At 31.5% G+C, this 23,299-nt stretch overlaps 2 protein-coding genes and 1 non-coding gene across 7 annotated transcripts in view; 2 read left to right on the plus strand and 1 right to left on the minus strand.

The window, feature by feature from the left end:
• The first annotated feature begins 5,698 nt into the window (after positions 1-5,698).
• LOC125823993 (protein-L-isoaspartate O-methyltransferase 1-like) overlaps positions 5,699-23,299 on the plus strand; it is a 41,080-nt gene continuing 23,479 nt past the window's right edge. The window contains exon 1 of the mRNA XM_049503346.1: positions 5,699-5,703. The gene's annotated coding sequence lies outside the window, so the exon portion shown is untranslated. The remainder of the gene's footprint in view (positions 5,704-23,299) is intronic.
• TRNAT-UGU (transfer RNA threonine (anticodon UGU)) lies at positions 17,066-17,137 on the minus strand. Its single transcript has one exon. It is a non-coding gene; the product is annotated as a tRNA-Thr (tRNA).
• On the plus strand, positions 17,203-23,139 carry LOC125823996 (protein MHF2 homolog). 5 transcript variants are annotated; one of them, XM_049503351.1, is made up of 8 exons: positions 17,203-17,281; positions 17,384-17,432; positions 17,510-17,550; positions 17,700-17,739; positions 18,935-18,988; positions 19,082-19,186; positions 20,261-20,304; positions 23,111-23,139. In XM_049503351.1, exons 1-6 carry the CDS (start codon positions 17,255-17,257, stop codon positions 19,183-19,185), a joined length of 315 nt encoding a protein of 104 aa, XP_049359308.1. In that variant the 5' UTR covers positions 17,203-17,254; the 3' UTR covers position 19,186; positions 20,261-20,304; positions 23,111-23,139. The 5 variants fall into 5 exon arrangements, with proteins under 5 accessions (XP_049359308.1, XP_049359307.1, XP_049359310.1 ...); XM_049503350.1 differs by lacking the exon at positions 23,111-23,139 and having other exon boundaries at positions 20,261-20,457; XM_049503353.1 differs by lacking the exon at positions 23,111-23,139 and having other exon boundaries at positions 19,085-19,186; positions 20,261-20,451.

Consider the following 23,299-nt stretch of genomic DNA (forward strand, 5'->3'; position numbering starts at 1 on the left):
CGAAACACTTAAAAAATAAGGAGTAATCATTAAGTGAACTAGAATATCCCTTAAAAATGAGAGCCTCTGCCAATTTAGTGTACCATTGTCGGGATACCTGTTTCAGTCCATACAAGGACTTCCTTAAGAGACAAACTTGATTAGGATGAGAAGAAGTAATGCCTGCAGGAAATTTCATGTAGACAGTTTCATGTAAATCACCATGTAGAAAGGCATTACTAACATCGAGTTGATGAACAAACCAATCTCTCTTAATAGCAACTGTAAGAAGACATCTAATGGTGGTCATCTTAACCACTGGATAAAATGTCTCAGTATAATCAACCCCTTCCTTTTGAATGTCCCCCTCACTACTAATCTAGCCTTTAGTCGTTCAATAGTTCCATCGGACTTATGTTTGACCTTGTAAACCCATTTACAAGGTATAACTTTCTTCCCAGGAGGAAGCTCCACCACATCCCATGTATGATTCAACTCTAAGGCTTTGATTTCCTCTTGCATAGCAGTTGTCCAACCCGAATGGACAGAAGCTTGTGCAAAACTGTTAGGCTCAGTGATAATAGAAATGGAAAGAAAGGCATGTTGATTTGGTAGGGACAAAGAATTGAAAGAGTAAGCTGTTGGTTTGGTAGGATGAAGAAAACAAGTCCTAGTTAGATCAGTTAAAACGATGCTATTGCAAACATAGTCTTGCAAGTAGCTTGGTGTGCGACTGGATCTGTTAGATCTTCTTGGAGGGAATGAATGAGGTGATGAAGGATTTGGAGTGGAAATAGAGGTGAGGGGTGAAAAATTAGATTCATTTCTTTCAACAAGTGAGGAAGGAGTAGGTTTAGGAGAGGATGAAGTAGGAAGAGGTGAAGAACAAGAAGAAGAATGTGTAGAATCTGAGGTGGAGATATGTGGAGAACAAGTTGTGTCTTCTAAATCTGGAAGAAATGTAGGAAAGATAGGTGGATCAGAAAAAGACATAGAAGCAAAAGGAAAATTATCCTCATGAAAATGAACATCCCTTGAAACAAAAATTCGTTTGGTCCCCAATTCCAAAAGTTTGTAACCTTTTTGCCCTGGAGGGTATCCTAGAAAGACACAAGCTACTGCTCTAGGTTCAAATTTGGTCCTCCCTGGAGCTAGAGTAGAAGCATAGCACAAACAACCAAAACTTCTTAAGAATGCATATGAAGGTTTAAAGCAAAAAAGAACCTCATAAGAAGTCATCCCTTTGAGAACTCTGGAAGGAAGTCTGTTAATTAAGAAAGTGGCAGTCAAAATGCATTCCCCCCAATAGGAAATAGGTAGATGTGACTGAAACAAAAGACCTCTAGCAAGTTCAAGAAGATGTCGATGTTTTCTCTCTACTATCCCATTTTGTTGGGGTGTAGCAACACAGGAAGTATGATGTAAAATCCCTTTTGATTTAAGGAACAACCCCTCCTGAGTACCTTTTCCTAGTTCCAATGCATTATCAGATCTGATGCACTTAACTTGAGAATGAAATTGTCGCTCAACCATAGTAAAAAAATCTTGCAAGATAGGGAAAGCATTGCTTTTACAACTCATTAGAAAAACCTAAGTTCCTCGACTGTAGTCATCAACTATAGTAAGAAAGTATCTAAAACCATTATAAGTGGGAGATTTGTATGGACCCCAAGTGTCAACATGAATTATATCAAACACCTTTTTAGAATGAATATGACTAATAGGGAAAAGTAATCTGGTTTGCTTAGCCTTGGGACAGATGTCACAAATAATATCAGAAGTAGAAGGAAATTTAATGAAACTGAACTTTTTCATTACTGAATAGGGAACATGGCCCAATCTTACATGCCAAAGATCTACATTAGGAATAACATTGATTGAAACAGGAAAAGAAACATAATTCGACTTAGAAATGGAATTACATCCTTTTTGAAATGAAACAACATTTTTCGGCAAGGAATTAAACTTATGACTACTAGGCTACAACAAATATAGACCTTCCCTAACTTCACCAAAAACTTGAGTGTTCCTCATTAAAGGGTCTTGTAACACACGACAACTAAGAGTGAACAGAAGATCACAATTATATTGACTGCATAATCTGTGTACAGATAACAGATTGTATTTAAAATCAGGCACATGAAGCACATTTTCTAGAGTGAGTTTGGGCAGGATAAGAACACTTCCTGCATGAGTCATAGCAATCCTGAAAAAAATAGGTAAAGTGATATACAAAGGCACAGAAAAGGGAATAGAGAGATAAAAGACTTAGAATCAAAACACATATGCTCTGAAGCACCTGAATCAATGATCCAGGTGCATGAGTTGGAAATTGAAAAACAAGACCCTGAATATTTAAATATGGTACCAGCAATTGTTGATGCATTGAAACCAGTGTGAGATGTTCCTGCTTGCCCCAACTTCACCTCTTTAGCAACTTATTTCACCAGGGATGTATATTGCTCCTTGCTAAAAAATTGTCCATAATCTCCAGAGAAGTTGTTTGTTGTTTCCCTGTGTGGACGGTTTGAAAACTCAGCATCCTCCCCGGTGAACATTCCATTAGCTTTACCTTGATATCCTTTGGATCTAGCAGTGTCAAGATCTTGATTACTCTTTCCTTTAGAATTCTCAAACTCTTTTGATTTTGTGAATTCAAAATCATCAGGAAAACCATGAAGCCTGAAACAATCATCTTCAACATGTCCTGTCTTCCCACAATAGGTGCATGATACATTAGGATTATATTTAGCCCTCGTTGGTCCATTCCTATGAATCATCTTACCACTCCGGTGACTCGTATTGGGATATCATTGTTGTTGTTGTGGTGAGAAACCTCCTTTCAGAGATGGGCCTGAGGTTTTTTGAGAAGTTCTCCTTTGTGGAGTGACCATGAAACTTGCAGCATCTGAAGTGTAGGTAGCATTCACATAAGATTCCCTCTTGTTCATATCTTGTAACAACAGTGAGTATGCAAAATCAAGGCTAGACAAAGGGTTCATCATCAAGATATTTCCCCTAGCCTGCGCATAAGCATCGTTGAGTCCCATAAGAAATTGGATCAATCTCTGATCCTCCAATGACTTAGCTATTTTAGTTTTTCCTTCACAAATACACACACAAGTGCAACAGTTCATCAGATCGAGGGAATCCAGCTCATCCCATTATCGTTTGAGTTTAGTAAAATAGCTAGCAACATCAATGTTGCTCTGTGTTAGACTTGATAATTCTTTCTGTAAATGATATAACTTAGCTCCATTTGTCCTCCCAAACCTCTGTTCTAGACTGTCCCACAGTTCCTTAGATGTTTTGGAGTATATCAGACTACCTTCAATGTCTTTACTCAATGAATTCAACAACCATGAGATTACCATATCATTGCAACAACTCCATTGGTCATACTGTGGAGATTTCAAATCAGGTGCTGCACAAATTTCATTAATGAAACCAAGTTTTTTCTTTGCAGATAAAGTTATGAGCATGGATCTTCTCCAGCCTGGGAATCCCTTTCCATCAAAGAGTGAATTGACTAGGTTCATCCCAGGGGAATCTGAAGAAGTGAGATGGTAGGGATGATTGATATCAAAGGAAGTGGGATTTGCAGGAAACAACGATTGTTGTTTCTCCAGTCATTTTTGCAGCAAGTGATAAATCAGAAAAGATGATGATGATGATTGGATCGAGCTATTGCTCTGATACCATGAAAGGAGAATAAATTTGGGCAATTTTCTGATGATCCTATTGAATCCCAAAACAGGGTATTTGTACATGTATCTACTGGCAGAAAATTAAAGAAAAAATCCTATACACTTGTCATTATTCTATACGTGCATTGCTAACAAAATGTAACTAACTAATATTCCTCACATGCTTGTCACGTGAGAGAAAATAGCTGGAAACTTCTATTTTTGCACATTTGTCCCTTTATCAAATGGCTCAAATTTTATATCTTCGATTTTGATTAACGTCTCTGATTTTTCCACATCATCAAGAGACAATCTCTGTGTATACCTAGACCTGGTCAAAGATCGAGTTTTTTGGTCTGAATCCTTTTCTTCTTTCCCTTTAAACTCTGTGAGCTTTTGTTCTTGTATAGAAAAATTCGCTTTTGATTTCGGAGGAATTGCAATAATGAGCACTGCTAATTGGCAAGATAGAATTTTGGCACGGATTGCCAAGACACGGCTAAATGACGAAAATGTCCCTTTGCCTTCAAAACCACTTGTATTTCCCTCCAAAAAAAAAAAACCACTTGTATGAGGCTTTTGTTGGCTGCCAAATGGGACCCATACCTTAACTATTTCATTTTCTTTCATCTTCTTACTCTTTTTCATTCATTTTAAAAAAAATTCCTTCGACTTTCTTTTTTCCTCCTCTACGTTACTTCAAGTTATAAAGAATTTTTAAGACTTGCCCAAAATATCTAATATGCATATTTTACGGTATTATTTATTTGAGAGAAAAAATAAAGTGAATGTGGCGAGAAAATTTCAAATTAATTTTGAATGAAATGGAAGAAATTGAAGGTAATGAAATTACAAATAAAAAAATCGTAAAACTTTGCGTATTATTTTCTTGAACCTTTTATTTTTCTTGTACGTATTTTATAGAATGATATATACGAAATATGAGAATTTAGATATTTTGTTTTGTGTTTGTTTATAAAAGATTATACATTGATTTTTTAAATATAACTTTTTTCATCATATATAAAAAAAAAAAATTAAAAAAATGTTATAAATATTTTTAATTTTTTTTTTGTTCTATTCAGGTATTTCTCTTTATAATAATCAAGTTATTTGCATTTACTTCGTATTTTAATTTATATTTTTATTTAAGAATGTCAAGAATGAATTTCATGTTCAAAATAACTTATGTCTTTTTGATTGATTATTTTTATTTAAATCAAGCATCATCAAGACATAGTATATCACAACTAAATTTTTAACTTTTTGTAAAAAAAATAAAATCGTTGGAACGAATTTATCATATTTCTTTGAAATAATTAAATTCTTAGATAATGCATACATTTTTTGAAGGATCCTATATATAATTAGATCAATTTCTTACATTATCATATATATTCTAATCGACCAAAACCAAATAGAAAAATAAAAAAAAATTAAAGTGATAAAAAAATTGACTTAATTAATTGGACTTAATTTCAACGTTTGAAAAATCAAATTATAGACCAAAACCAAATAGGAAAAAAAAAACAAAAAAATTAAAGTGATAAAAAAATCGACTTAATTAATTTGACTTAATTTCAACATTTCAAAAATCAAATTAATTTATTTAATAAAAAATTATCCAAACTAAATCACGGCTAATTCTACTAAAAATAATTAAATTTCAGCATTTGATAAATAAACTAATTAATACGAAAAATAATAAAATTACAAAAAGAAACGGAAAAGAAGAAGAGATATGGAGTTGGAGAAAAAATATAAAGAAATGGAGTGTTTTAGCTTCTTCTTTTAGTGGGACCCAATTTCCACCTGGTAAAATATGAAAGGAGCTAATACAAGTATTGTCTGGCACGAGATAAGTGTGCCTCACACATAATAATTTTTTTCTTAAAAGTATTAAAAGTGGTTTTACTTTTGAGGGTTTAGGACCTTAGGTACACGAAATAAATGAATTTATCCAAATCCCCTTAACTTTTCACCAAAATTACGAAAATACCTGATTTTTGTTGCTCATGTCATTTCGTGCCAAAAATCTGTCTTGCCAATTATATTTTCCATAGTGTAAGAGCTTGATTAGAGAAATTGTTTCCGATAAAGTGTAAGTGCTCAATAATTGGTGAGCATTATGAGACAAATTCCATTGTTTCCACTAAACACAGCATGTGCGCTACAAAAAAGCTATTCCTTATTAACTATTTTAATTTTTAATTCTGCAGCTATCACTGCCGGATGCCTCTTTTAAGACGATCTTTGTTCTTTTTTCATACTTATATAAATTAATACTATATAGTTTATTTAATTAATAACAGGCATTTCATGATTTATTTATTTTTCTTTCTTTTAAGTGTCTATGAAGTATCCCTATCTTGACTCTCACTCAAGGCTCCCTTCCTAGCTCTTTCACTCTTTTTTCTAAAAATAATTTTGTTATTACTTTTTGTTATTCGTGTTTGAGGAGAAACAAATAAATTAAATGGTCCATAAATTACTTCTATTTTTACACAAAATACTAAAAGAAGAATATTAAAAGGTAAGGAATTGAACCCTCAATTATCAATAATGTAAAATATCAAGTAATACTCAATCAACTATGATATTGTATATAACTTTTACACGACAATATAACTTACAATATGTAACACCCCGACTTTTCAAAACGTCTAAATTAACTCGTATCTTCGTGGAAAGACAAGGAGGGTGAGTAATAAATTAAAAATGATGTGGTATGTCATATTTTAAGTGCTCAAGGGTTGTATCTCAAGTTTTGAAGTTAAGTAAGTGGCAAAATAAAAGTTGGCGAAAGTTATTGTAAGTTCCTTTTTAAAGATTTCTCTAAAATTTGGGTCAAATGTCTTGGATGTTTTCTCTCAATATATAAAGAGTTAGAAGGACTATCACCCATTAAATCGAAGGCCTACGAGTCTAGTTTGCAATGCACAAAACCCCGTATCAAGCCGACATCAAAGCAAAAAGTTATGAGGGTTTTACTAGGGACTGCCGGGGCAGGTAAAAAATATGGTATGTCGGCTTATTTAACGTTTTAAGCCATGAAAACATGTCATTTCAGTTCCAAAACTAGAGAGAAAGCTTAAGAGATAGTTCCTATGGAGTTCTAGCATGATGTGGTTAGTTTTTGACGATTTCTACCATTAAACATTGCCCCCGTGCCTAGAAACGTAATCCCTACACGTGACAATAGTTTTCCCCTTCTATTAGCTGCATTTGGAGCTGGTTTTTGAAGATATAAATTTTTAGTTATTGGTGTTTCTTCAAGGTTTACACTTGGTTAACTAAGGTAATCATCTCGGGACCCTTTTATGGTTGTTTTTATGAATTTCTACGTACGTTTTAACAAGTTGGGGCAATATGGCAAATCTGCCGATTTAAGATTAATTATGAATTGTTTATAGGTGCGTACCAGCTGTGTATATATAGTGTTTGCGAAGCTTAGGACATAAGGAACAACTTTCGTGAAGGAACTACGATCTTTCGAGCTTTCATTGGAAAGGTATGTTAAGGCTATTCCCTACTTACGACATGTTTCCTTAAAGCTTAGGAGCAATGTAATTGGGTTGTTATCCTTGTTACACTTGTAGCCATTATCGTTGATTGTTGGCTGCTTGAGTTGATATAATCCTCTCTTGTCGAGATTCTTATTCAGTTAGTAGCGTCCCTACGTTGGACACGACTTAGAGGTTATTTGTATAGATTGCTTATAACTAAATTGCTCGCTTTTAGCGATTGGATTGTTATTGTTGCCCTTGGGGCTATTGTGGTTAGCTGCAAGAATGTGATCTATGCCTAAAAGGGCTATGTTCTGCCTACAGGGCTATATGGATGCCAAAAAGAGCTATGAGTTGCCTACAGGGCTATATTGACGCCTAAGAAAGCTATGTGTTTCCTATAGGGCCATGTTGTTGCCTAAGAGGGCTATGAGTTGTTTATAAGCTATGTTGATGCCTAAGAGAGCTATGTGCTGCCTACGAGGCTATATTAATGCCTAAGAGGGCTATGTGACTGCCTACGTGGCTAGGGGACTACCTATAGGGGTATATAGGCTGATTGGCACCTTTCGAGCTTATGGAGGTTTGAGTAGGTGGTCTTGTGTGATGTTTGTACCTGCCGAGCTTATGGGGCCTTGCTTAGGTTATTGTTTTATTATTTTTTATAAGTTTAGATTTAAGAGCAGGTCAGTACACTTATCTTATCCTTGATTTATTTATCAGATTATTCCAGTATATCAGGATACCTCCTCATAGTCTATTGCCTTTCATACTCTGTACATTATTTTGTACTGACGCCCCATTGCCTTGGGGGCGCTGCATTCATGCATGCAGGTCCTGACAGACGACCGAGTAGACCTCCTCAGCAGCAAGATTAAATTTTATCCGGTTGGCTAGCCCTTTTCCTCCGGAGCTGCCAGAGTTGGGAGGTTTGTTACCTTTTGTTGTATACATCTTTATGGGTAGGCTGGGGCCCTGTACCGCTAATCTTTACTACTCTTAGAGGCTTGCAAACTAGTGTGTGGGGGTGTATAGCTACGTTATGGCCATACTGGTCTATGTTATTGGTTTGCTGAAGCTTGTGAGTTGTTTGATGTATTGTATTGATATATACTTGCTTTTAGTTTTGGTATAGATATCATGGTAGCCTCGACGGCGCAATCAGGACTTCTGTGCTAGTTGGCTATTTATTTATATGATCTCCTGAGAGTAGTTGTTTCTTTTATAGATCAGTTGACAGGGGTCTTGCCGATCGAGGGCTTAGTTTTAAGTCGAAATATACTTGTCTGTTTTCTTGATTGCGTGTGACTGCCATGCGCTAGTAGCAAATGGTTCAACAGGTTCGGCTCGGGCTTGAGTTTTGGCATTAGGAGCCAGTTGCGCCCCTCGAGTTTGGGGCGTGACACAATATTCAAATATGGATCGAGATTTTTAAAATCGATAGATTCAACTTATTAAGATTCTTAGCATTGAACTTACATATAATATTTGAATTTTTTTTTATATATGGTCATACTGAAAAATTTATCACAATCTTAGTGAATATACATAAATTTATATTTCGCGTTGAAAATATTCGGTTATAAAATAAATTAGGTGTTGTAAAAAACCACATCTGCCAATATATGATACCAGTGTATCTATACATACGTCCCACATTGGAGGTAAAATGCTTCCTAACAAAGAAGGCTCCGTACCCAAGGAGACTCGAACCCAAAAACTCTTGGTTAAGGATGAAGGAGTACTTACTACTCCACCACAACACTTGTTGGTTACTATACTATGCTATTAATACACAAAAGTTAATAACTTAAACATATTCAAACAATAATCAAATTGACTATAGTAGCTACATACATAATAATAACGTATTGTTGGTTAAGAGATTAAACAATAGTGCGGCGACCCTAGTCATAGCCTATACGCGACCAAATATGAAATAATAGCATTATATTAGACTAGGTTTTTCTTAGTAAATTAAAAAAATGTGAAAACTTTCATTGAACAACACTTGGACCAACCAACGCACTTTAACATGACTAATGTTGCTCCACTATAAAGTCACGATTTGATTTCTGACATAACATATTATAAAACACCAAATTAAAAGCCAAACGTCAATTTTAATTCTCTTTGTCCTTTTGCATGCATTTTTTATTCCACATTACTGTTTTCTTTATCCTTCAAATACCCCCATTAAGCCAAACACTTCTCCATTCATATAATTGAGAGAGAGAAAAAAAATGGAGGTGTCAACATGGTTTTGCAATAATAGCCATTATTATGAAGATTCAAATTCAGAAAAACAAAGCACTACTTCAACAACATATGAAGAAAATACTAGCTCTAATTCCAGTATTGACACTTTTGTTAATATTTCTCCCAATTCTTATTGCATAGCCACTTTCAAAACCATAACCCCACAAATTTCAAATCTAGCCATTCACAACAACATTTTATACGCTGCATCTCTCAACGAAATCGTAGCGATCGATTTAAAAACTTATGAACTTATCGACACGTTCACTAGTTCATCTTTTGGTTTAGTGAAATCAATTGCCTTTACCAAAACAAAAATCCTCACAGCTCATCAAGATTGCAAAATTAGGATTTGGCAATTCAAACCCTCCTCAAAAAAAACATCATCATCTACTCTCAACGCTTCCGAAGTTAAAAGATCGTATCCTACGTGGCATTTTGCCAAAAAATTACGTCCAAATTAGACGTCACAAGCAAAAATTATGGATCCAACATGCAGATACTGTTTCAGGATTAGCTGTTAATGATGGATTAATGTATTCAGTTTCATGGGATAAAACCCTCAAAATTTGGAAAATGTCCGATTTTTCTTGCTTAGAATCCGTTTTAGGTCACGTTGATGCTATTAACGCTGTAGTTGTTTCTCAAAACGGTGTCGTTTATACCGCTTCAGCGGACGGGGAAATAAAAGTTTGGCGTAGAGAAAAAAATAAGCATAGTTTGGTTACAACGTTGAGAAAACATAAGTCCTCAGTGAACGCGATGTCTTTGAATAACGACGGAACAATTTTATTTTCAGGAGGATGCGATGAAAAAATTGTAGTATGGGAAAAAGAGGAACATTGTGTTGATTATATGTTGGCTACGTGTTTATTAAAAGGGCATAACGGTGCGATTTTATGTTTGAATTATTTCGATGGCATTTTAATAAGTGGATCGTCTGATAGAAGCGTGAGGATTTGGGAAAAGAATAGTATTAATAGTAATAATAATGAATGTGGATATTTTTGTTCTATAGTTCTTGAAGGACATTGTAAACCAGTGAAGTCAGTTACAGCAGCTTGGGATGATGAAGATGAAAATGGAAATAATAATAATAATGATGGGATTCTTTCTGTGTTTAGTGGAAGTTTAGATGGAGAAATTAGAGTTTGGCAGGTTAATATTGTTTCAAAGTCACGTTAATTACAGTACTTATATTAATTATATTCTGCTAATTAGAATATTATTTGAAAGCAACTTTTACATGTTCACTGAATCGTGGATATATGATTTTGTATTAATTATATTCTGCTAATTAGAATATTATTTGAAAGCAACTTTTACATGTTCACTGAATCGTGGATATATGATTTTGTATTAGTGTTCTCATCACTACATTTTATTGTTGTTTATGAATTATGATCAATTATATATACTGTCATTTTTATTTGCTACTATTGTCCTGCTACGTTTTATTTCACTGCTTTCATTTGTATATACTTATAAAATATGTTTTTTTCAGACGAAAGATTGTCATTGTGGGTAATGCTCAAGAACTTCTCGTATAATGAGAAAAAATTGACATGATTTTATTTCTTTTTTAGTATATTAAAATTAAATGAGTTATCTTTTTAAGATTTTGAAAATAATACAATATATCTTTAATTTTTATATGTTTAAGATTAGAAGTTTCTTTAGTATTTTTTTTTTTTTGTTCAGTCAAATAAATTCACATAAAATAAAATGAGAGTCTAGTTACTTTACTCGTAAAACAACCAAACCTTTTGATTCTAATTGAATCATGAAAGCTTACGTATGTTTTATTTTTGAAAAGCATAGTTTTCTGCTTATAAATTATACATTTGAACATTTAAATTGGAGATGGCTCCTTTTTAATTTCTTAAACATTCTTTATGTCTTTTGGAAATATACTTTGATTTGGTAGCAAGAAAAGCAAAAGAAACTATTACAATATCTTCAAAAGGCAATCACCATTCCCCCCACCAAAAAGTGTTCATAATCATACGATGTAGTTTGTGCCTAATTTTTAATATGAATTCATATGGTTTTGAATATATAATTTATATTTGTTTTCAAACTAATGATGTCCTTTCAATTAGTGTTATATTTATATATGATCATTCTTCTTGAAGTACGTCAACAAAAAAGAAATAAAGTTCTAACTAATGATTTTTCCAGAAACCATATTTTATTGTTAATGGAAAATTAGTGACCAATATTAGTACTTATAAAATGCAATAAAAGGAAAAGGGAAGAATTGTTTAATATATAAATGCAGCGTGAAACATGCAAAAATGGTCATTTTCCGCAATAATGATGTTTCTATTAGAAAAAAGGGAAGTTGATGCACAAATTATCTTCGTATTCATTCAACGTCGAGTGAATGGTAAACCGTACCCTATGTTAATACATATATTAAATTATTTTCATAGTTTAAATTCATAACCTACGGGACACACATAAATAATTTTACCATTTGACAGGCAAAAACAAGGTTAATTTCACACTTTAACATGATCATCAATAACATGTTTGGCGCAGAAAGTGTATACAATTTATTTAATATATATACTCTTCTATGTCGAATCTCAAACACACGCAACGAATGTCTGCTCTTTCCCTTTTCTTTAATTTTTTTGTTATAACTTCTTTCTTCTGCTTAAAAGAAATCCCCTTCTCACTCCATCACGATATAGAAAAAATAATAATCTGTTTTGTACATTTTAAAAATGCCAAATAGAATTCTGTATCTAGCCAGATAAAAATGATTTTAAAAATAGTACTTCCTCTGTTTTTCGATGTATATAAATATCTTTTCATTTTAATATTTTTAATTAAAAGAGAATATCATTTTTTTATATTTAACGTAACACTCTAATATTTCTGTTGTATTCTTATGAAAAATATCCTCATTTTACCTTTCGTGAGATGACTCTTATCTGAATGTTGCCATGACATAATTAAAATAAAAAACACAAAAAGTACTTTTAATATACTATATATATAGATATAGCTTAAAATTACCCGATTAATAAATCTTTATACTCTTAAAACTTGGTGCATATCCCAATTAAACCAAAACATACGATAAAATAAAACAAATAAAGATGGAGCTATTTGGCTCTTAATGACCAAATTGTGCTAATGTTCATGCCTAGCTAGCTCATGAGATTTGCTAATTAAAATAAATTATCTAGATCAACATCTGTACATCTAGTTGTTTACTATCATTATTAAGGAATTAAAATCACATGCTGGGCATTGAGAGAGGATAAGAGAAAAAGATTGATGTTGATCTATATATTTATCAAGATTAATTATAATTATAAATCTAGATCTCTAGCTAGTTAACCATGATAATTATCTAGAGGAGCTTATAATTAACCGACAAACCCTAGAGCTACCCGTGAAGGTTTTGTTGGAGTTTCCTACTTATTTCCGCTCTTAATTAATACTATAATTAAGAAATAATTATTAGAGTATAAAAAATGGAAAAGAGCTGTTTGGAAAGGTGAGCATATGTCAGCCACCCAATTTTTTAACAACACAAATTCCAATTAAGTGGGAGAAATTGTTAAATTTTATTAATTAACTACATATATCCATATTTAATAAATCCAGTATAACAAGGAATAACACAAACCCTTAACTTAATTAATTCTATTAAAAAGTGGTTTGGTTTGGGTTAATCAGCAAGCTTTATTTGTGTCCATATCTCTAATAATCATATTTGCGTAAGTGCTTACGTATGGTTGGGAATTAACGGATCATTTGCTATTTAGTTATTAGTTAGAACTATACAAATATTAGTGATGCAAAAATTAGTTATTTCATCTTCTATCGCCTATAGAAATTATATATAGGTTCTGTCATATATAACTTTTGCATGTTAGTTATTTGAGAATTGTAAACTGGTTATTCACAATATATACTTATCATGATGGTTAGAATTTCATTTTTACGTAATAACTAAAATGTTACCAAATATAATACTCATTAATTCACTTCCTAACCATCAACCGAAGGGTCCCTATGATAAGTGGTCCTCACGTTAATATATATATATATATATATATATATATATTATTTTTTTCGTTTCTTTCCTTTTGTACTTATTTGTTTGTCATTTTTAATGTGTGAAGATATTTAAGCACACTAGAAATGTTGGATCATCACATTTTCTAATTATTTATGTATCTGTTACCGAAAAATTCCTTTTGGATTAATTGATGACATTTTTACAGTTTATTACTATAATAACTTATCCACTGCTTGATACAGCATTAATTTTAGCATAATATAACCCATCGTTTGCATCTGTTATAGTAAATCTATGTCAGAAATACAAGGACCAAGATTGGAGTATATATGATTTGTCCAAATTACTTGTTTGGTGAACTGACATATGTATGTATAAATAAATAATAATAACATCATTTTTCTTAATTGTTTAAATGAGTTCCAATACATCTTATTGTGCTTCCCAAAGATCGATAAGAGCAAGTTTCATTACTTCGATGAAATGATCTCCTATAATCAATTATAATTTAAAGATGGAAAAAATGGCTTTTTTAAGATCTCAATTTCATTCTATGTGTTACTTTTTTTCATGAGAATTTTTCATGTCAAATATAACTAGAAGTTGCATTTGAAATGTGGAAAGCACTCAAAATTTTGTTTTCACTTTTATTATATTTTTCTTTTTCAAATTTGTCCTAAATATTCTATTCTTATAAAAATAACCACATTAAATTGTGCTTTATGTTTGAATCATATTTTATATTTTTTTATGAATAGTATATTCAAACAATCAATTATTATTTACAAAAACAATACCACAACTTCAATCTTCAAAAAATTCAAATTATAAAGTGAAAAAATGTTTGTAATGATGTGTGCGTAGTAGCTCGTATATATATGGGATCTAATCTATGACACTATGTGACTATCTAATTTTGAGATAATTACTCTTTTAGAACAAATTTGATTATATATTTGAGTTAAATCAGTTGAGTTGGGTGATTTTGTTAGTTTTTATATATTGTGAGGTATAAATCATATCCAAAAGATCTAATACATTCAAATTTCAAATATTCTTACTAAAAATTATGGTAAACAAAACTCCAACTCTAATTTCAACTTTGAAAATTCAAAATAAAATGAATATTTCTTTTGATTTTCGTGGTCAAACGCCAATAGCCATATAGCTAAAAGAAAATGATCTGTAATGGACTAAAAAATTGATCCCCGTTAATTCTAACATTTTGTTGCCTATTTTTTTAATACAAAATTTGTGTAGTCATCACAACAACAACAAAATGCTCTCAATGGGATTTTAGTTTTTAGCGTTAAGAGATGAGGGTATATAAATTTAAGGTTGTTTTCTGAAGAATACACCATCTTTAATTATTGCTTTTGAACTTTGATGTTAGTCGAGTGGATTAGCTAGACTTTGAGCAAATTAGTGTCATTGTTGGTATTCACAGAAAGGAGGCAACAAATTAAAACGTTAAAATTGAGGGGAGCTTATAAAATTCCACTAGTTTAATTAGGAGCTAATTAGTTAGATACGTAAACTCAAATTTGTAATATTATGAATCTTACTAGATTTTGGTGCGTCTAGATACGTTCAAATACATGTATCTTGGAATACATGAAGTCAAAATTAGATGCAACTTGTTCTAGATACATTGTATATCCAAATGGATTCACTTGTATTTGGAATATATAGACAAATCTCGCTTGCCTCCCACCCCACTCTCCTATGTATCTATTATATCAGATACATGTGAATCACACCAGATACATGTATCTAATGTGTATCTAGTGTGATTCGCATGTATCTGAGATACATGTCTATCTCATTCACCTCTCTCCCATCTTGCTCGCGCGTCTGTATGTATTTGATGTCATTTGCATGTATTTGAGCTACATTTCTATCTCGTTCGCCTCTCTCCCTATTTTAGTGTCTTTGGTATAAAAAATAAATATATCTAGGTGTATCTTATACGATAGTAAGCTCTTAATTAGTGATAAGATACATAATTATTTAAAATATAAAATTAATATATATGATATGGATGTATGTCGAATAAGTAGCTCAAAGTTGTGTATGTCTTTGTTACTTGTTACTAGTATTTAGGTTTGATTCTGAACTGGCTAAATTTATAAATGGTGCCTCTATAATTGGCCATTACTTAAATGATGCCCCTAAATTCGCTAGAAAAAATGGCACAACATGACATCCCATTTTACTAATTGGCAATATATAGCCATCTTTTATTTTCTTAACAAAAAAAGGTTTTTAAAAATTAAATTTTGCAATTAGTAGCCCACGTGTTGGGAAGTTTTTTTTTTAATTAAATTAAATAATTTTAGGATATGGCAGCATGATGTCCTTTTTTATTGGGAAGTGGTTTTTTTCTGGCTTTTTTTTCTCTTCTTTCCCATACACACACGATTCTTTTGAATGATGTTTTTTTATTGATTATGTAAATATTTATTCAATTCTTCTTCTTCATTACTTTGAATAAAAGATGATTTACTTTCTTGTTTATTAGTTTTACATATTGAATTCTATAAAAATATTCGTCCATAGTGTATTTTTTTCTCTTTCGCTTTTAAATTCTTGGGTTTGTTGATGTCTACCCGTCAATTTCTCTAATTGTTAGCCTATGTTTGATCCCCTCTTGTATTGTCGTTCAATTTTTTTTGGGGTTTTAATTTTTGAAATTGAAAGTTATTTCTAATTTAGGTAAAAATTTACGTAATAGTAATTAATTGTGGGTATCAATTGTCATGTTTAAGAAAGTTATCCTAGGATTATTCATAAAAATGGGGATTCTAATTCTAATTTTGTGGATTCTAATTCTAATTTTGTGGATTCTCCATCCATAACTCTAAAATTTAAAGCCATGTAAGTTCTTCTCGTTATCCGATTCGACTTGTGTGTTTGCTATTGAGCATTTTTATATTCCACGTGCAATTCTCATTTACTGAAGAAAGAATTTGGAATGTATACAAATTTTGAGAGAATGAATACACATATATGTATACATGAATGCAATGCATACATGATGTTCATGATTAAAACAAAATCTTCAATGCAGTGTATACATAGGATAAGTGAATGAATACATAAAGTGTTCGATTTTTTAATATACACACACTAGAGGGGATAACATAGCTATACATGTATACTAATACTAAGTGAATGAATACACCATTCTTCTACCTATATACAATCATCAAGTATACAATTGATTTTTTTTAATCAAGTAACGAACAAAAAAATATATGAAAATACATAATTTACGTTTTTAGGCGGTTACGTATTGTATATAATTTTTATGTTTTCGTTGTTTTTGTTGTTTAGTGATATTGGTTATACGAGGAAAACAAAAAAAAACTATTAAAATGTCATTTATTAATTTGGGCCATTTTGTGCTTATTTTTTTATTTGTCTATTAAATGCTAATTAATGTTGGGCTATTTATTGCTAATTATAACTATATATATATGTCATTTCCTCGATTCTAGAAAGCTCACTTGCCCCAGCCCAAAAGAAATGTAATCTCTATGGGTCTAATTTGAATAAATAAAAAAGATAAAATTCATAAAAACAAAAGTAATTGCCCTCACGCAGGATCGAACTGCGGACCTTCAGTTTACAAGACTGACGCTCTACCACTGAGCTATAAGGGCTTCCTGGTGCTATATAGCTGCTTTCATATTGTTTTGTCCACTGAGAATCTTTTTTGTTTTTGCCCTATTTTTAGTTTTGTTGCGATTCATTGTTCATTTGAATGAGCGAGCAATTCAATGGAGAAGGAGAACACCTTCGATCCTGTAATCATTCCTTCTACTTAGCTATTCAGTTTCCATGAATTTGTTCTCTGACGAAAGTAGTTGATCTGAAAATCTAGAACTACTTTGTTTGGCTTTAAACAGGATTTGGTTCACGAAATTTTCAAGCTTGTTTGGAAAAGAAAAGCTGCAGGTTCAATTTCACTTTTTCTTCTTCAATTGAATTTTATTGGTTTCATTTTCTCGTTACGTATTTGATAATTTTCGCAGAACGTGGGAAAAATGAATTATCTGAGAATATAGAGAACGAGGTAAGCAGAATTCATCAATCCTTTCATTTTAACATTATTTATTTGTTGTTTTTGATACTTTTTCAATTGTTTTGCTTGAGTTTGCGAACTTTGTTGGAATTATTGTGTGTGTTGTTGAGCTTGAAAGCATTTTGTAAATGTGTTTGTAGGTTGGGGCTAGCTCATCAAAGAGAATTCGGCCTACTTTTGGTAAGAACTCGGCTAATACATTTGTTTTCAGCTCAAGTATGCTAACTGTGTTGAATATTAGCATGTCTTTCTGATTACTTTTAGAATCATGGTTTCGAATTTGGATATTGCTTCAATTGGTTAAATACACTCCGGAGGTTTTAGACTTTTTAAGTGAGATTGCTTTTAGGTTTATTTTGGATTTTTAAAATGTGGATTAAGGCATGATCTATCTAAATATTTTGGAAATAAACAAATTAGAACGTAAAAGAATTCAATTAACTTATTTAGGAACATCCCCTTCAAGGTAGCCCATAATGGAATTACAGAAGCCAATTACATATCTTAAGAAAGGCGTAAGACATGATAAAGATAGGGCAGGTGCTTAATAGATGTGCAATGGTAAATAGAGAGCACATGAATAAAGTTATAACAAGATTAATTCCAATTCTACAACCCAGGTCATCGCTGCACAGCAAATGTACACTCTTAGTTCTTTTACCCTAACAAAAGGGTAAAGAGAAAGACAAAAAGATTGCATTATTGCTTTCCGTGAAGGTCGTGTTTGCTTTATTTTATGTATCACGGAGACATTCTCAGTCTAAAATTCAAATTTCTCTTACTTGTAACCTGGTGTAGACGAACTTAAACATTAGTGAAAAGAATTAGTACATTTGTTCTAGGATCCAGTTAGGATATTCCCCAAATTTTTACTAGAGGAAGATTCAGTTTAAATGTCACTCATGGCAAGTTGCAAGGATTTCTGAGCAAGATATTTCTTTGTGCTTTTATCAATCAGAAAAGTAAACTAATATACTTCTCCCTTTTTTTCTATTTTATTGTACCATTGTTAGTCTCTTCATGACAAGTAAGGTAGCATAACTCGAAAGTAAAGGGAAGACAACGAAGAAGGTTTAATTTCTGTTTTGTTTTGCCATTTCTCATTTCTTGTAATGGCTTTAGATGTACTAGCAATGTGGGTTGTGGCAAGCAAGCTTTTCTGTGTATTACCTTCTTGATAACAATGACATATCTAACCTTTAACAAGAACTACATTTAGCCCACCTTTAGTAACTGCTTCTTATACTGGTATTTACATTTTCTTGTATGTGTTGGACCTCTGGTTTGTTATATATTAGCTGAAAGTGGAATACGTACGTTCCTCGGACAATGAGTTATCCGTCTCATGTGTGTGTTTCTGTGTTGATGATAAAAGCCAATGCAAATGCACTGAAGCTGAGCTCTGAACTCCTCCGAGTCTTTGTAGCAGGTTTGACCATCAATGAAGAAAAATTATGTTATTTACTTGGTTAAACTTTCCCCTGCATTCTTTTTATTTTTGAGATCTGTTTCCTTGATGTAGAAGCTATACAACGTGCTGCTACTATTGCTGAAGCTGAGGGCAGTGTCAAAATCGAAGCAACTCATCTAGAGAGGATACTTCCTCAGTTACTTTTAGATTTTTAAGGTACTTGAACAGTTGAACAAGATATGAAATTTATAAAGTTATGTCTGTAGAGTGCAAAAATGGGGTTTATCTTTTTAAAAATAGGAATGCGCCACATTTCTCCTCTAAACATGCAAGATGTTGGATGATTTCTTTTGTAGCTGTTGGACTAACTAAATTAGTATGTAGCACATGTTAGTTCTTTTAGAAAATGCTCCTGAAGAAATTTTTGTTTTCTTAAGATAATCACAATTTTTATACAGCAACTTGCAAATATAGCAAACACAAAATTCATATTTGTATGTTATAGCAAAGTTTGCATAATTGCGCTCCATAGCAACATATATATGTATAATTCGCTATACATATACAAAAAAAAACAGTTGTATAATCTGCTTTGGTATACATATACACAAAGATCAATTGTATAAAGCGAGAGAAGTGAGTGAGCGAGCGAGATCTGGGAGAGGGGAGAGAGGGGAACGAAAATATATGTATATATACAATTTTCACGCATTTTATACATTTGCGTTTTTGTATAAAGTGAGAGAGGCGAGTGAGAGAGCGAGATCTGGGAGAGGGGAATGAAAATATATGTATATATACAATTATCTCTCACTTTATACAAACACAAACGCATTTTATACAATTTGCGTTTTTTGTATAAAGTGAGAGAGGCGAGTGAGAGAGCGAGATCTGGGAGAGTGGCGAGCGAGATCTGGGAGAGGGGAGAGAGGGGAACGAAAATATATGTATATACACAATTTTCTCTTGCTTTATACAAACACAAACGCACTTTATACACTTGCGTTTGTATAAAAAATGAGAGAGGCGAGGGAGAGAACGAGAGTGGCGAGCGAGATTCACGAGGAGAGAGGTGAAATAGCAACAGTTTGCTATGAGGTACAATTAAATCAAACTATATTTATAGCATTTAATGCGAATTAATAGTTTGCTATTATATACAATTTTCCCCTTTTTATATTAGTTTTCTATTCAATCTTATTCATTGAAGACGTTTTTAGTGCTAGAAATTATTGTCATGCATTGTGATTGAATCACTTAACTTTCCTTCACAAAGTGCAATTTGGCAAGGATGACTGCACATTTGCGAAATTGCTAGATCAAAAGCAAGTAAGGTAAATCTTATACCATGTATTTTATCAATGTTTTGAAGACGAAACTTAATGGTATATTATCCTGTCTGGCAATGTTTCATATTTGCAATTGCATGCATAGTCTGCTCTAAGATTAACAATTGCAGATTTTTATTGCAGAGGAATGAGGTGATACACCATTTTGTAATTTAGTGCTTACGTAAAACCGAAAGGAATAAAACAAAGTGAGGTCTGAATCCATTCAATGTTATTGATAAGTTAGGACACAACATTGTAGGATATACAAGAACATTCAAATGAAAATGGAAGCACTAGTTTTTGCAATTTCTGGTTCTAGGATGCCTTTCTTATTTCAATAACTAGTGAACTTATCTGCGCTTCGCGCGGTTAAATAAAACAAAACATAGATAGAAAAGATACTTTTAAGGAAAAATGGTTGGTTAGTAGTTATCTGACTTCCAACAAATTCATAAGTTGTCATTTTGAATCAAAAGAAATTATAAACTTGCAACAATAAAAAATTTGTATATACAAAGAAAATTATAGAGAGAATATATAATAATCTTAATCATTAAAAAATAAAGAAAAAATATGAAATTAATGCACAATTTTTTGAGTTCTTGTCAACATTTATTTCCATAAGCTGATCGTCATTCAATAATCTTCATTTTATTAATCAAGTCAAATTAAAACATAAATATAAGAAGTACGTATCAAAAATATAATAAGTTAAAAGGTTTACTACAATATGAATACCAAAATAATGTCACGACTATTAATTATTTTAGCGGTTATTATGATAAAGAATTATGGGGAGTAATGAAAAGAAGGACCATCAAATTTTACATTTTTAAAGAATATGATAAACGGTTAATTGACATATTTATTATTCTATAATAAAAATAGAGAAATAAGAAAAATTGAAAAAAAAAAAAAAAGTAAATAAACTCTAAGCCAAAATTATAATAATGATTGACAATTTAAGGGACTTAAAAAAATTATCATGTAGATTTTAGTATGTTATTTAAAGATTATAACAAATGATTTGTAAATATAAGTTCTACTATATAATAAATATAATATATAATATTCAAGAAAGTCCCAATCTTGAAAAAAATTTCAAATTTGGGCTTGTAAAATTTTGTAAATATTATATATATAATTTAATTTTATTTATAGATAAAAAATATTATTTATAATCTACTTTGTTAATATATTTTTAGTTAGTTTATAGTTTTTAATGTTTATATATTTTATTTCAAATTTGGGTTTGTAAAATTTTGTAAATATTATATATATATAATTTTTAGATTAAAAAAATATTACTTATAATCTACTTTGTCAATATATTTTAGCTAGTTTATAGTTTTCAATGTTTATATATGTTATTTCAAATTTGGGCTTGCAAAATTTGTAAATATTTTATTTTGTATTAAGATCCGAAGTTACAATTATATTGTTATAGTTTTCAAATTTGAATTTAACAATTTACTTTGTAAATATTTCGTTTTGTATTCAGTTTGACTGTATCCTTTAATCTTATTAATTTAACATAATGAACGTTGATATTTCAAAAAAAAATAATTTGTACTCATGTGAATTTTACCGTCTTTACGAAAATTTCTATTCATTTAACGTTTCTTAAGTTTAGCTTATCACACAGGTAGGTGAAAATAGATTTGATCTCTTTTTCAAACACCGTTAAGTTGTAAAAAACCGAAAAAAACCCGAAAGAACCGACTAAAACTGAAACAAAAAAAACCGACTTTGCATGGTTTGATTTGGTATTTAGATTTAATAAACCGACATAATTGGTTTAGGTTTTTTTTAATGAAAACCCAAACCAGACCGACCTATGTACACCCCTACTTCTAAGTCATCAAGAATCGTGGTTGAGTTCAAAGGTTAGTTTTTTCTTGATTTTATTTTGTTAGCTTTTCGAAGAAAGGAGCAATTTAACTTATGATAATGGAGGTTTTTTTTTTCCAAACATGAAGAACAATAATAAAGAAGAAGACAATTGAGTTAATATTTATTTTTTTCAAGTTTATTTTAACACATGGCCAATTTTTATTAGTCAGTGCTGTGTAAAAACTGCACCCACTCGCCTAACATAGGTGAAGTCACGGACTCAGCCACGTAGGCCGAAAAGTGGTAAAAACTTAACTAAAAAATAAGTTCGGGGGTAATAGGACCTTGGTAAAGGTTAGATGTGCCTCAGGAATTTTGGGCATAGGCTGGGGGGTACTTATGCATTTTCCCAAAAATAAAATATAGCATTTGAAGAGTAAAAATTGAGAAATATTTGGATTAAAAAAGAGAGTTAATAGTGTAATAATAATTGGATTTAGGGAGGAAATTAAAATAAGAAAGAACAGAACATAAAATGTAAGAAAAGGCAAAAGAGTTTTGAGTAAACGTATATTTACAAATTAAAATATAGCATTAAAAGAGTAAAAGTTGAGAAATAAAAAAGAGAGTTAATAGTGTAATAATTGGATTTAGGGAGGAAATTAAAATGCTAAAAAGAAGAAATTGAGAAATATTAAGGAAAAGAAACTAACAACATTAATGATAAAATAAATTAAATATGACTATTGATAAAGGAAGATTTAAATGTGATTATCTTTAATATTTAGGTGATTTTTTTGTATTTTTCAAAAAAATCACAAAAAAAGATAAATAGATTTCTAGCCCTTAGAGGCATGCTACATATCTCCGTTACATATATATATATATATTTGCTAAGACCATTGAATGAAGTAAAACATATAGGAAATTTGAATTCATGATTGGTACAATTCTGGCTTTTAGCTATTGCTCACAGCATGGAGGATTCTGGTTCTACACCTTTAGAGCTATTACCTGGAGAAGCAATCATGTTATTGGCGTCTTCTGCGTGCAAGATGATCAGGTTTTTTTGCCAGATATCCTAAATAAGTTCATTGGTTGTTACTCTATTAGTGGTTAAAACACTGTTTCCTCTTCGAATGCTTGCTGTATCATACTAATGAAC

This window comes from Solanum verrucosum, unplaced genomic scaffold (assembly GCF_900185275.1).
Source record: "Solanum verrucosum unplaced genomic scaffold, falcon-dt-bn FXZP01000088.1, whole genome shotgun sequence".
NCBI classification, from domain to species: Eukaryota; Viridiplantae; Streptophyta; class Magnoliopsida; order Solanales; family Solanaceae; genus Solanum; species Solanum verrucosum.